Here is an 11,610-nt window from a genome sequence, read left to right on the forward strand (position 1 = left end):
CTTTCTGCCATAAGGGTGGTGTCATCTGCATATCTGAGGTTATTGTATTTCTCCCAGCAATCTTGATTCCAGCTTGTGCTTCCTCCAGCCCAGTGTTTCTCATGATGTACTCTGTGTATAAGTTAAATAAGCAGGGTGACAATACACAGCCTTGACGTATTCCTTTTCCTATTTGGAACCATTCTGTTGTTCCATGTCCAGTTCTGACTGTTGCTTCCTGACCTGCATACAGGTTTCTCAAGAGGCAGGTCAGGTGGTCTGGTATTCCCATCTCTTTCAGAATTTTCTGCAGTTTATTGTGATCCACACAGAAAACCATTAAGGAAATAAAAATTCTAAGAATTTGAGACTGGGACACAGTTGTGCATCCTCAGTTCAGTTCAGTCGCTCAGTCGTGTCCGACTCTTTGAGACACCATGGAGTGCAGCACGCCAGGCCTCCCTGTCCATCATCAACTCAAGGAGTTTACTCAAACTCTTGTCCACTGAGTCCGTGATGCCATCCAGTCATCTCATCCTCTGTCATCCCCTTCTCCTCCTGCCTTCAATTTTCCCAGCATCAGGGTCTTTTCAAATGAGTCAGCTCTTTGCATCAAGTGGCCAGAGTACTGGAGTTTCAGCTTCAACATCAGTCCTAGGGAAGTATAATAAATGCTTCTACTACTATAGGACTCCTCTGGCTAACAAAAGCCAAGAGGACTTTGCTTGCTCTAGGCCCCCTTGGTAGGATAATTTCCTTCTGTTGTATTCAAAATATACAATGAAAGTAAAGGCATGAAAACATGAAAGATATAAATAACTAGAACTTCTTTTAAAAAGTAATACACTTCCAGGCTTTTAACTGCACTATATTTGAGACAGATGGCTTATGCAGGACAAAAAATGTCACCATCAAAATGAAAACCCACCATGGTTAATAATCAGTATAGTAATTTTCATGTATTATATGCTTACTGTGGATTATAACAGATCTATAGATTTTATATACATAATCTCATTTGTTGGCTTATTGTGAAGATCAAGATAGAATTAACATTACATTTTATATGTTAGAAAACTTAGCTCACAGCAAAGAATATGATTTTTTGTAAGTTAAAAGGGAAGGGCGTGTCATTCCTGAACAACGAGGTGAAAAAAAGATAGGCTGAGAAAGTAGACCAAGGAGACTTGGTCTAGGAATAGTATAGACTTGGAATAGGAATGGTATTCAACAAGAGCAAAGATGTGCATAGACTGAAAGCCCAGGATTATCCAATATAGTAGCTGCTAAGCTTCCTGTGGCAATTTAAATAAAATCAAACAAAAAATTCAGTTCCTTCTTTGTACTAGCCACATTTCAATGCTCATTAGCCACATGAAGCTATTGAACAGCACAGATAAAGAACATTTCCATCATTTTAGAAAGTTCTATTCTATTCAACAGCATCACTCTAGCAGAAAACTCTTGAATGTATTAGAAACAGCAGTAGACCCTCAACAAATGTTTGGTGAGTGAATGAATGATAAAAGACAGATGGGATGCAGTGAGCCATTTAAAGAACTAGCCAGAGGAAAAGAAACTAATAATAATAGCTAACATTTACTGGACACTTAACAAAACCAAGTACTATTCCAGGGTGCTTTATATGGATTAAATTAATCCTCAATAACAACTCTACGAGGGATTTACGGTCATTATCCTCATTATACATGGGAAAACTAAGGATCTCAGAGGTTAAATAACTTTCCCAAGATCCAGGATTTGAATTCAGGCAGCTTGATCTGGAATCCAGAGCCTCCATTTTTAATCAGTACACTGTATAGTATTCTACTTCTTTATATAACAACTACATATTTAAACTTTGCTGTGAGGAAATAAAATTTGTTTAGAGTCAATCTTCCCATGCAATTACCAGTCAAGTTCATAGTGAAGAGAACAAAAAAATAAGTGATGAATAAAGAAGATTGGCAGAAAATATATCAAATGTTAATACTAGCTTGATGCCTAGATGCTGAGATTAAGGACCATTTTTTATTTTCCTGTTTTTGCGAATACTATTTTCTCAATGAATCATCCACAGTGATGATGTATCATTTCTACAATAATAATAAAACACTACTTTTTAAACGAGATGAAAATATAATCAGCTTAAAAATTCCTAAGCAGAACATCAAATCAAAACTCAACCATCTCGAGGAAATGACAACCCACTCCAGTATTCTTGCCTGGGAAATTCCATGGACAGAGGAGCCTGATGGGCTACAATCCATGGGGCTGCAAAGAGTTGAACACAATTTAGCGACTAAACAACATATACTATATGGTATACTATATATTAAATAGTAAAAAAAAAAAAAAAAGACTCAACCATCTGAAACACTGTTGTCCCCTAACTGATCTCTTGGCCACCAGTCTCCTCATCATTAAACCATTCTGAATTTGCCATTAGTTACCCTCTGTCATCTAATCCCTGCTCAGAATTCAACACATAAAACATAAAATATAATCTTCTTGGCTTTGGGCAAAACATTTCTGCATAGAATGGCCCAGTTCTACCTTTCCAAATTTATCTACCAATGCTATCCCGTCAAATCCTTTAGGAGAGACATGAAAGAAAAAGTTCTTCTAGGAGAAACATGGTAGAAAGAGTCCTACCTCAAAGTTACAGACCTCAGACAACACATATCTCTTGGCCTCAGTTTCTCCAATGGAGAAAAACTGTGAAAATTAAATCTTTAAACAGCCAAAACAGCCAGCATACAAGGAAGACTTCAATAAGTGGTTTTCTCATTGCTGTTATTATTAACAAAATTTTTTTCAGTCCAATAAATTGCTCTATTTATTCCCTGACCAGATCACAAAAATAATCATAGTAGATATCTTAGTTCATCCTTTGAACAAGCTGTTGATCTAGTCTTCTCTGTGGCCAGCATCTCTACCTTCTACAAAATATGTGGTCTTTTCCTTCATTCCACCTCATGGAGAAGAGAATTTGAATGGCCACAAGAAGTTGTTTCCTTCTTTGAAGAATTTTCCAACAGTATAGGTCTTATAAATCAGATCCTCCATGTAGATAATGCTATATTTACCAAGACATCAGGCAATCCATGTGTTATCTGTCAGGGAAATTTGCTTCTTGTTGATTTTGTCATAACCACATCTGTAGATCAATTCATCTACTGACTGCAGGTTTGGTTACCACCACGCAATATGTGGTTCCACGGTCCATGGCATGTTAAATGGAGCATAGTCAATCTTAACAAAGGTGCCACTGAAGACTTGACAAAGGTGAAGAAGTTGCAACGTCTTTCAGATCTGTGAACTCACAACACTGATGCCTCTGATCCTAATGACAAATGCCAGTTTGGGCTCTGCATGTGCATAGAAGCTGCCAGCTTTTCTTGCCATCCTAGCCATCAGAATCGCAGTTCTGTACATCTGCCTATACTCTTTGTGAGAGCACTTAACTTCTTTACAGATAAGCTTCATTCCTTACCTTTTGAAGGATCTTTTGGGCAAATTTCTTTCATAGGCACTTGATCTTCAGCTCTGCAAAATTCCTTCCCATTTCAAAAAATATATTTGTTTTCTAATTTTATTTATTTTGCTGTGCAGTCATAGTGGCAGCACACACAATCTTCCATCTTTGTTGCGGCATGTGGGATCTTTTACTTGTAGAATATGGAATCTTTAGTTGTGGCATGCAGGATCTAATTCCCTAACTAGAGATCAAACCCAGGCCCCCTGCATAGGGAGCATGGAGTCTTAGCCACTATCCACCAGTGAAGTCCTCAAAATTTCTTCATTTTTTTCTTAAGGGTTTCAGTAGGAGCCTTAGTTTTCTCCTCTTCTGCATACTCCATAGCCAAATGGGCTTTTAATTCACTGACTCCTTAAAAAGCTTTGGACTTTTACCTTTATGCTTCATTTGTTATTATTTTGTTCCTTTCTGAGTTTCTAGAAGACTCCTGAGAGTCCCTTGGACAGCCAGGAACTCAAACCAGTGACTTTAAGGAAATCAACCCTGAATATTCATTGGAAGGACTCATGCTGAAGCTGAAGCTCCAATACTCTGGCCACCTGATGCGAAGAGCCAACTCACTGGAAAAGACCCTGATGCTGGGAAAGACTGAAGGCAGAAGGAGAAGGGGAAGACAGAGGATGAGATGATTGGATGGCATCACCAACTCACTGGACATAAATTTGAGCAAACTCCGGGAGATAGTGAAGGACAGGGAAGCCTGGTGTGCTGCAGTCCACAGGGTTACAAAGAGTCAGACACAATTTAGGGACTAAACAACAACTTTGTTCCTTTCTGAGTTCTTTCCCTATCTTCTAAAATCCTATTAAACTTCATGTTCCAATTTGAGTTAACCGCCTCCAAAAAAGCTTTCTGGCTCTGCTAAGGGAATTCCCAAAAGTTGCCTTATTAAATGCAGTTAATTACCAGAAAATTAAGTCTCAACAGGTAGAAAAAGACCTACAGCACAGCTAAATTCCAGCAAGACAGATTCAGCATGAAACCTGGAATCCCTCTTTTCAGCTATTAATACTATTCTAGCAAGTCTCCAATAATGTTTCAGCTTTCTCACTGATCTCTGGAAGGAAGGAAAAGCCATTACCTAAGGATGTTGGGATGGGAGAGTCTATTCATGAGCTGCACTTCTTTCAGCATGTTTGCCCGGTTACTGCTCAACGTGTTCATCTTAAGAGCCATCACCTGGCCGGAAGCTCGGTGGCGCACCTAGAAAATAAAATAAAACAAGAGACTCAAGGACGGCAGCTGTATATGAGGTCAAAGTCTCCACATGTAGAGCATGCTGAGATGTTTTACTGCCAATTCAGATAAAACAGACATGGTAAGGGATGTTTTTCTATAAAATCTGATTACATAAGGGTTTCACAACCGTTAACAAAGATGGATTTATTCCTTTGAAGACCAAAACTGTTTCATATTAAGCTGGCTAGAAAATACATGATTATACCTCAAGAAATCATGACTTCTTACTTTGCTGTCCACCTAAAACTATCAGAACATTGTTAACTGGCTATACTCCAATACAAAATAAAAGTTTACTTAAAAAAAAAGAAAAAAACCACGATATCTTAAAAAAAATACCTTAGAGAAAAATGGGGAAAATGTCTTAGGCTGGTTCCTCATGGCCAATGCTTCTGAGCCTTAGGACACTAACCAGAAATTCTCTTTCGTGGAGTTTTATAACATTTAATGAACTATAAAACTGTCTTTATAGGACACTAAACCCACAGCCTCAAAATCTCTCCCAAGCACCATAAAATGTATATCTATACAGAAAAAATTATTGCATGTTAAATATAGAAAGAAGGCAGTGAATCTTCTGGACCTAATATTGAGTAACCCAACCCAAAGTTCCTTATAATCATTTACACACAATCAAGTCAGATACAAAAAAACCTGAGCCACACCACTTACGCCATTACCCATATACACAGAGCAAAGTCTACTTCTAAAACATTCATCCTCTGTAGAACTCAATCTATTTTACATGTAAAAATATTATTTTATAATTTCAATGCATGCTCCACAGGTTTAAAAAACTCAACACTTTGTCTGCAAGAAAATTAACTATGTTTTCAGTCTCCAAAAGTAGTCTCAGGCGTATCAAAATGAGAGAGAATCAAAATGAGAGACTAACAAAATAAGAGAAAATATTTTGTCTTAACCAAAAGAAGCTCAATTATTCACTTAGATATGTGTTTCCTACTGGGCAATTATGAATGAGGCTGTAGAAAAGTTACAAAGTACCAAAGACCTCATTGCTGATGCTGCTGCTGCTAAGTCGCTTCAGTCGTGTCTGACTCTGTGCGACCCCATAGACAGCAGCCCACCAGGCTCCCCCATCCCTGGGATTCTCCAGGCAAGAACACTGGAGTGGGTTGCCATTGCTTTTTCCAAAAGACCTCATTACTTACTGGTTAAAAAAAAATTCATTTCAGATCATGTACAACAGGGACATGCCATGCACAACTGTCATCATTCTATGGACTTTCAGAGTATCATTTCAGGATATTATTTCTACTTCACCAAGTGGAAATTCCAATAGAAAACACAAAAATCTACTTAACTCTTCAATCTCCAGAAATTCTTTGACAGGACAACAGCCTCAGAAGTTTAGTATAGCTATTAATATAGGACAGACAACACAGCTTATCTTAAAACTCAAAGGTACAATGTTTCAGAGTGTCTAGACAGAAGAAGGGGAAGGAAGAATTAAAACACTCAGAGCCACAGGAACCCTGATCAGAAGAACTGAGCACAACACTGGCTGCCTCTCCCCTCTTCTAGATCCCTGAGTGAGATTTGGAACACAACTCTCTTCCGAGTGCATCAATGATTCTGTTGTCATGTACCTCGTGACTGATGAAAGAGAAGTGGCTTTCCTTTTCAGATCCTGCGTGGATAAGTTAAAAGAGACATTTATATACAAAGAACACACTGACAGTATTTTTCCAGCTTTATTTACAGAAGACATCTGTTTTTTAATAAGAGCTCTCCATTCTGAAAGTCACTCCTCTTTTTTTTTTTTTTTCTATCATCTGAAAACTATCACTCTTGAGGTCTTTTTTTTTAATGTCTGCTTTTAAGAAACTTTGATAAAACAATGTGTGAAATTTAGGGATAAAAAAAGTTGTTTCAAATTAATCACAAAAAACCCTACTTCCTTAAACAAGTGGACAAGGAGATGAACATGTTCATTAACACTGTATATCTTTCATGTGCATAAAATATTTTCCTCTTTCTTCTAGCCCCTCAAATTCTACCTATCTTTGAAGGCCACACTCAAATATCCCCTTCCTCTCTGATGTCTTCCTTGTCTGTCTCTAGGAACTGTTTGTGGTTTCCTTCTTTATACTGCCTCAGAACAACAGTATACCACTGAAGACACAGTTCTGTGCATAAATATATCCTCACTAGGCTACAAACCATTTTGAGGCCAGGATCTATATTGTATTAATTTTTATTTTGCAGTACCTAAAACGCCTGGCACATCATAAGAGCGCAATAAAAACAACAACAAGAATGGTTAGTTAAATGATACTTCTAACATACTTTTTAAGGGCCAGTGCATCATTCATTTATCCAGGTAATTTCTTTCGGGGTAGTGCTTTTCTTTTTCTCTTTTTGGTGGCAGAGGTACAGGGGGAGGATATAAACAGAAAAGCAGTACAAGATTTGGCTTAAATTTTCTGGAATTAGCCATCTAGAAAAGGACAAACAATAAGCAATTTGACCAATCAGTAAAGAAAGAGAATAAAGACTCAAATACATCACAAGAGGTATCTATATGAATGTTGATACACTTAGGGGAAAACTTCATGGGACTTCAGTGAAATCTCCAAGAATTAATAGATTTGGACAGATTTTTGAAGCACAAAACTGACTACAGGCGATAAAGAAAAAGGTATCATCCAATATAGAGGTCCACAGGATTTCCCTGGCAGTCCAGTGGTTAAGACTCCACATTTCCAATTCAGAGGATGTGGGTTCAATCCCTGGTCAGTGAACTAAGATCCCACATGCCTCAGAGGAAGGCAAAAAAACAACAAAAAAAACCACATAGAGATCCACTAAACATAGGGAACCTGTCTAAATCCAGGAGGATCTTCATTCCAAGTTGTCAAAACCACAAAAAATTGTTAGCCCTCAAACCTACTTAGATTTTCAAAATAAAGGGAAGGTCAATTTCTGCTTAAGTTTGTCCTCTACACATAGATCATTGTTACTACTACTAAGAGGATTTCCAAGAGACTGATATCTTTAAATACCTTTAAAAAAAAAAAATTAAAAACAGAACTGCCATATGATCCAGCAATTCTACTTCTAGGTACAAACCCAAAAGGACTGAAAAAGGGTCTCAAAAAAATATTTGTACACTCATGTTCAAAACAGCATTATTTATAATAACCAAAGGGCAGAAGCAACCCAAGAGTCCATCAACAGATAAACAGATAAACAAAATGTGGCACATGAGGGAATATTATTCAGCCTTAAAAAGGAAGGAAATTTTGGCATATGCTATTACATGGATGAACCTTGAAGATATTATGCTAAGTGAAGTAAGCCAGTTAGGAAAAGGCAAATACTTATGATTCCACTTATATGAGGTTCCTTAGATAGTTTAATTCAAACAGAAAGAATGTAGAATGGTGGTTGCTAGGGGTTGCAGGGAGGGGAAGAATTCAGAACTGTTTAATGGGTACAGAGTTTCAGCCTTGCAAGATGAAAACAGTTCTGGAGAATGGTGACACAAAAATAGGAATTGAATTGTACACTTAAAAATGGTTAAGATGGTAAATTTTATATATACTTTACCACAAGTATAAATAAAGAAAGGAAGAAAAGAAAGAAGAGATAGAGAGGGAAGAGAAGAGAATCACCAAGGTAAGAAAATTACTATCCCTCTTTGATTTTTAAACTTAGCTGATGCTACCACAGGATCTTCAAATCTACTTTCTAAACAAGAACATAGCAGAGTGGTGAAGTACTCAAGCTGTCAATATTAGCAGATCAAATCCAAGTTTTAATGCTTAGAGTGACTTCTTTTTGAAGTTTTCTGTTGTAAAATAAAGAGAATGATAGTCTCTATCTCCTTTGGAGGATAAACTGATGTTGTTATGTTAAAGAAACAAAAAAATGCGTATAAAGTACTTAACATAGTGCTTGGCACATAGTATTCAGATAAATAGGTATTGTTTTTATTAAAGATAAGAAACTATATGTTTGTAATAGTTTAGCATATCAGGTGATTTTGAGATGATATAGAAAATGTATACTAATTTTAAGTGAAAAGAGCAATATTCAAATCTGTATTGGCCTCCAAGATGATTTATTTATCACAAAGGGGAAAAGATGACCTTTATAATGGAGAGGTCTGGCAGCTAGCACCTTAATCAAGGGGTTAGAAATTCAGTTATTAGCAAAAGTGAGACATGCAACATTATCAACGTTCTGAAGCAATGAAATATACTTGCCAAATGTTTAACTCAAATCTAATCATAAGAAACTGACTCATCAGAAAAGACCCTGATGCTGAGAAAGACTGAAGGCAGGGGGAGAAGGAGATGACAGAGGATGAGATGGTTGGATGGCATCACCGACTCAATGGACATGAGTTTGAGTAAACTCCGGGAGTTGGTGATGGACAGGGAGGCCTGGCGTGCTGCAGTCCATGGGGTCGCAAAGAGTTGGACATGACTGAGTGACCGAACCGAACTGTATCATAAGAAAAAAATTAGACATATTCAGAATATCTAAAAGACAACTGTACAGTACTCTTCAAACAAACAAAATGTGGGGGAACATTCTAGATGGAAAAAAAAATTTGGCCATACCTCATGGCATGGGGGATATTAGTTCCCTGACCAAGGATCAAACCCATACCCCCTGCAATGGAAGCACAGAGTCTTAAGCACTGGACTGCCAGGGAAGTCCTGGAATATTCTAGATTAAAAGAGATTAACAGTCATAACCACTGAAATGAACAGATGAAATCTTAACTGAATTCGGGATCCAAAAGTTATAAGTTGTACATTAAATTATTTTACTGAATTAAGGTTAATTGTCTAATGTATAAATAATGATACGGCTTTGTAAAAGAATGTATTCTTAGAAGATACATACTAAAGTATTTAAGTGTTATGATGTCTGCAATTTGCTTTCAAGTGGTCTGTCCAAAAAAATACAGATAGATAAAGCAATGTAGCAAAATATTAACAACTGATGAATCTAGATGAAGGGACTTAGGAGTTTATTGCATTATTCTTTCAATTTTCTATAGATTGAAAAAGTTTTCAAAAGTTGGAATAAACAAGTAAAAACTGAATTTTATTTCCTTACATGAATTTAGGAAATTAGGAAATAAAGATTAGCTTTTAATTGTAGGGAAAAAAATTCTGCATACGGCATATGCCTAAGTTTATGTCAAAACAAAAAGAAGTAGAAGTAAGTTTATAAAATATTAATGATGCTTGTCATTGACAGTAGATCGATGATTATTTTCTTGCTTTTGTTTCTTCATTTTCTACTTTCTTCCATAATATACTTGCTTTAATTTTCTAATAGAAAACATTGAATTTATATTCATTTTTAACTAAATAAGTAATACATGCATATATTTTCTTTGTAACACATTAAAACAATACACATAAGTAAAGTCCCTTTTGACTATCAGATTCATTAATCCCAATCTTCTGTGCTCATCCCCAGAAGCTGTTATTATTTCAAGCTTGACTAGTACCTTTCTGGGCCTTTTACAAAACGCACTGACCAAAACAACAACAAATCACTGGTGTGTATAACGTACACATGATCTAGATGAGGGATATATTATGTATATCAGAAGATGAAAGCGCTACAAAACAGAGGCTTCTTTCAACATGCTCAGAAGTCCAAGTACCCTATATGTCCTAAGTCCTAAGAATGTTTCAGTAGTAAGCTGAAACAAAAAAAACAAAAAAGCCATAGATACCATCACCACAATGAGAAACCTGAGAACCACAACAAAGAGTAGCCCCTGCTCACTGCAACTAGTGAAAAGCCTGAGCAGCACTGAAGACCTAGCAGAGTCAAAAATAATTGATTGATTTTTTAAAATAATAATGATTAAAAAAGAAAAAGATCCAAAAAAAAAATCAACAAACAAAAACTACAAACTAAGCCAAGAACTAAGAGTTGGCCAAGTGTGTGCATGCAGCTTGAAAGTAACTGATAATATTTCATTAGTCTTCTCAGTCATATTCAAATAGCAAATACTATCAGTCCAGTTCAGTCGCTCAGTCGTGTCCAATTCTCTGAGACCCCATGGACTGCAGCACACCAGGCCTCCCTGTCTCTCACCAACTCCCGGAGTTTACTCAAACTCATGTCCATTGAGTCGGTGATGCCATATAACCACCTCATCCTCTGTCATCCCCTTCTCCTCCCGCCTTCAATCTTTCCCAGGATTGGGTCTTTTCAAATGAGTCAGTTCTTCTCATCAGGTGTCCAAAGTATTGGAGTTTCAGCTTCAACAACAGTCCTTCCAATGACTATTCAGGACTGATTTCCTTGAGGATGAACTGGTTGGATCTCCTTGCAGTCCAAGGGACTCTCAAGAGTCTTCTCCAACACCACACTTCAAAAGCATCAATTCTTCAGCACTCAGCTTTCTTCACAGTCCAACTCTCACATCCATATATGAGTACTGGAAAAACCATAGCTTTGACTAGATGAACTAGAGGATGTCTCCGCTTTTTAACATGACGTCTAGGTTGGTCATAACTTTTTTTCCAAGGAGTAAGCGTCTTTTAATTTCATGGCTGCAATCACCATCTGCAGTGATTTTGGAGCCCAGAAAAATAAAGTCTGACACTGTTTCCACATCTATCTGCCATGAAGTGATGGGGCCAGATGCCATGATCTTAGTTTTCTGAATGTTGAGCTTTAAGCCAACTTTTTCCTTCTCCTCTTTCACTTTCATCAAGAGGCTCTTTAGTTCTTCTTCACTTTCTGCCATAAGGGTGGTGTCATCTGCATATCTGAGGTTATTGATATTTCTCCCAGCAATCTTGATTGCAGCTTGTGCTTCCTCCAGCCCAGCGTTTCTCATGATG

General features: G+C 37.1%; 1 protein-coding gene across 9 annotated transcripts in view; it reads right to left on the reverse strand.

The window, feature by feature from the left end:
• Positions 1–11,610, reverse strand: part of TESK2 (testis-specific kinase 2) — a 138,678-nt gene that overhangs the window by 66,001 nt on the left and 61,067 nt on the right. For all 9 annotated transcript variants that reach the window (XM_010847845.1, XM_010847843.1, XM_010847839.1 and 6 more), the window contains one exon: positions 4,602–4,723. In XM_010847845.1, the coding sequence (XP_010846147.1) occupies positions 4,602–4,723 (122 nt within the window). The remainder of the gene's footprint in view (positions 1–4,601; positions 4,724–11,610) is intronic.

Source organism: Bison bison, unplaced genomic scaffold (genome assembly GCF_000754665.1).
Source record: "Bison bison bison isolate TAMUID 2011002044 unplaced genomic scaffold, Bison_UMD1.0 scf7180017864256, whole genome shotgun sequence".
NCBI classification, from domain to species: Eukaryota; Metazoa; Chordata; class Mammalia; order Artiodactyla; family Bovidae; genus Bison; species Bison bison.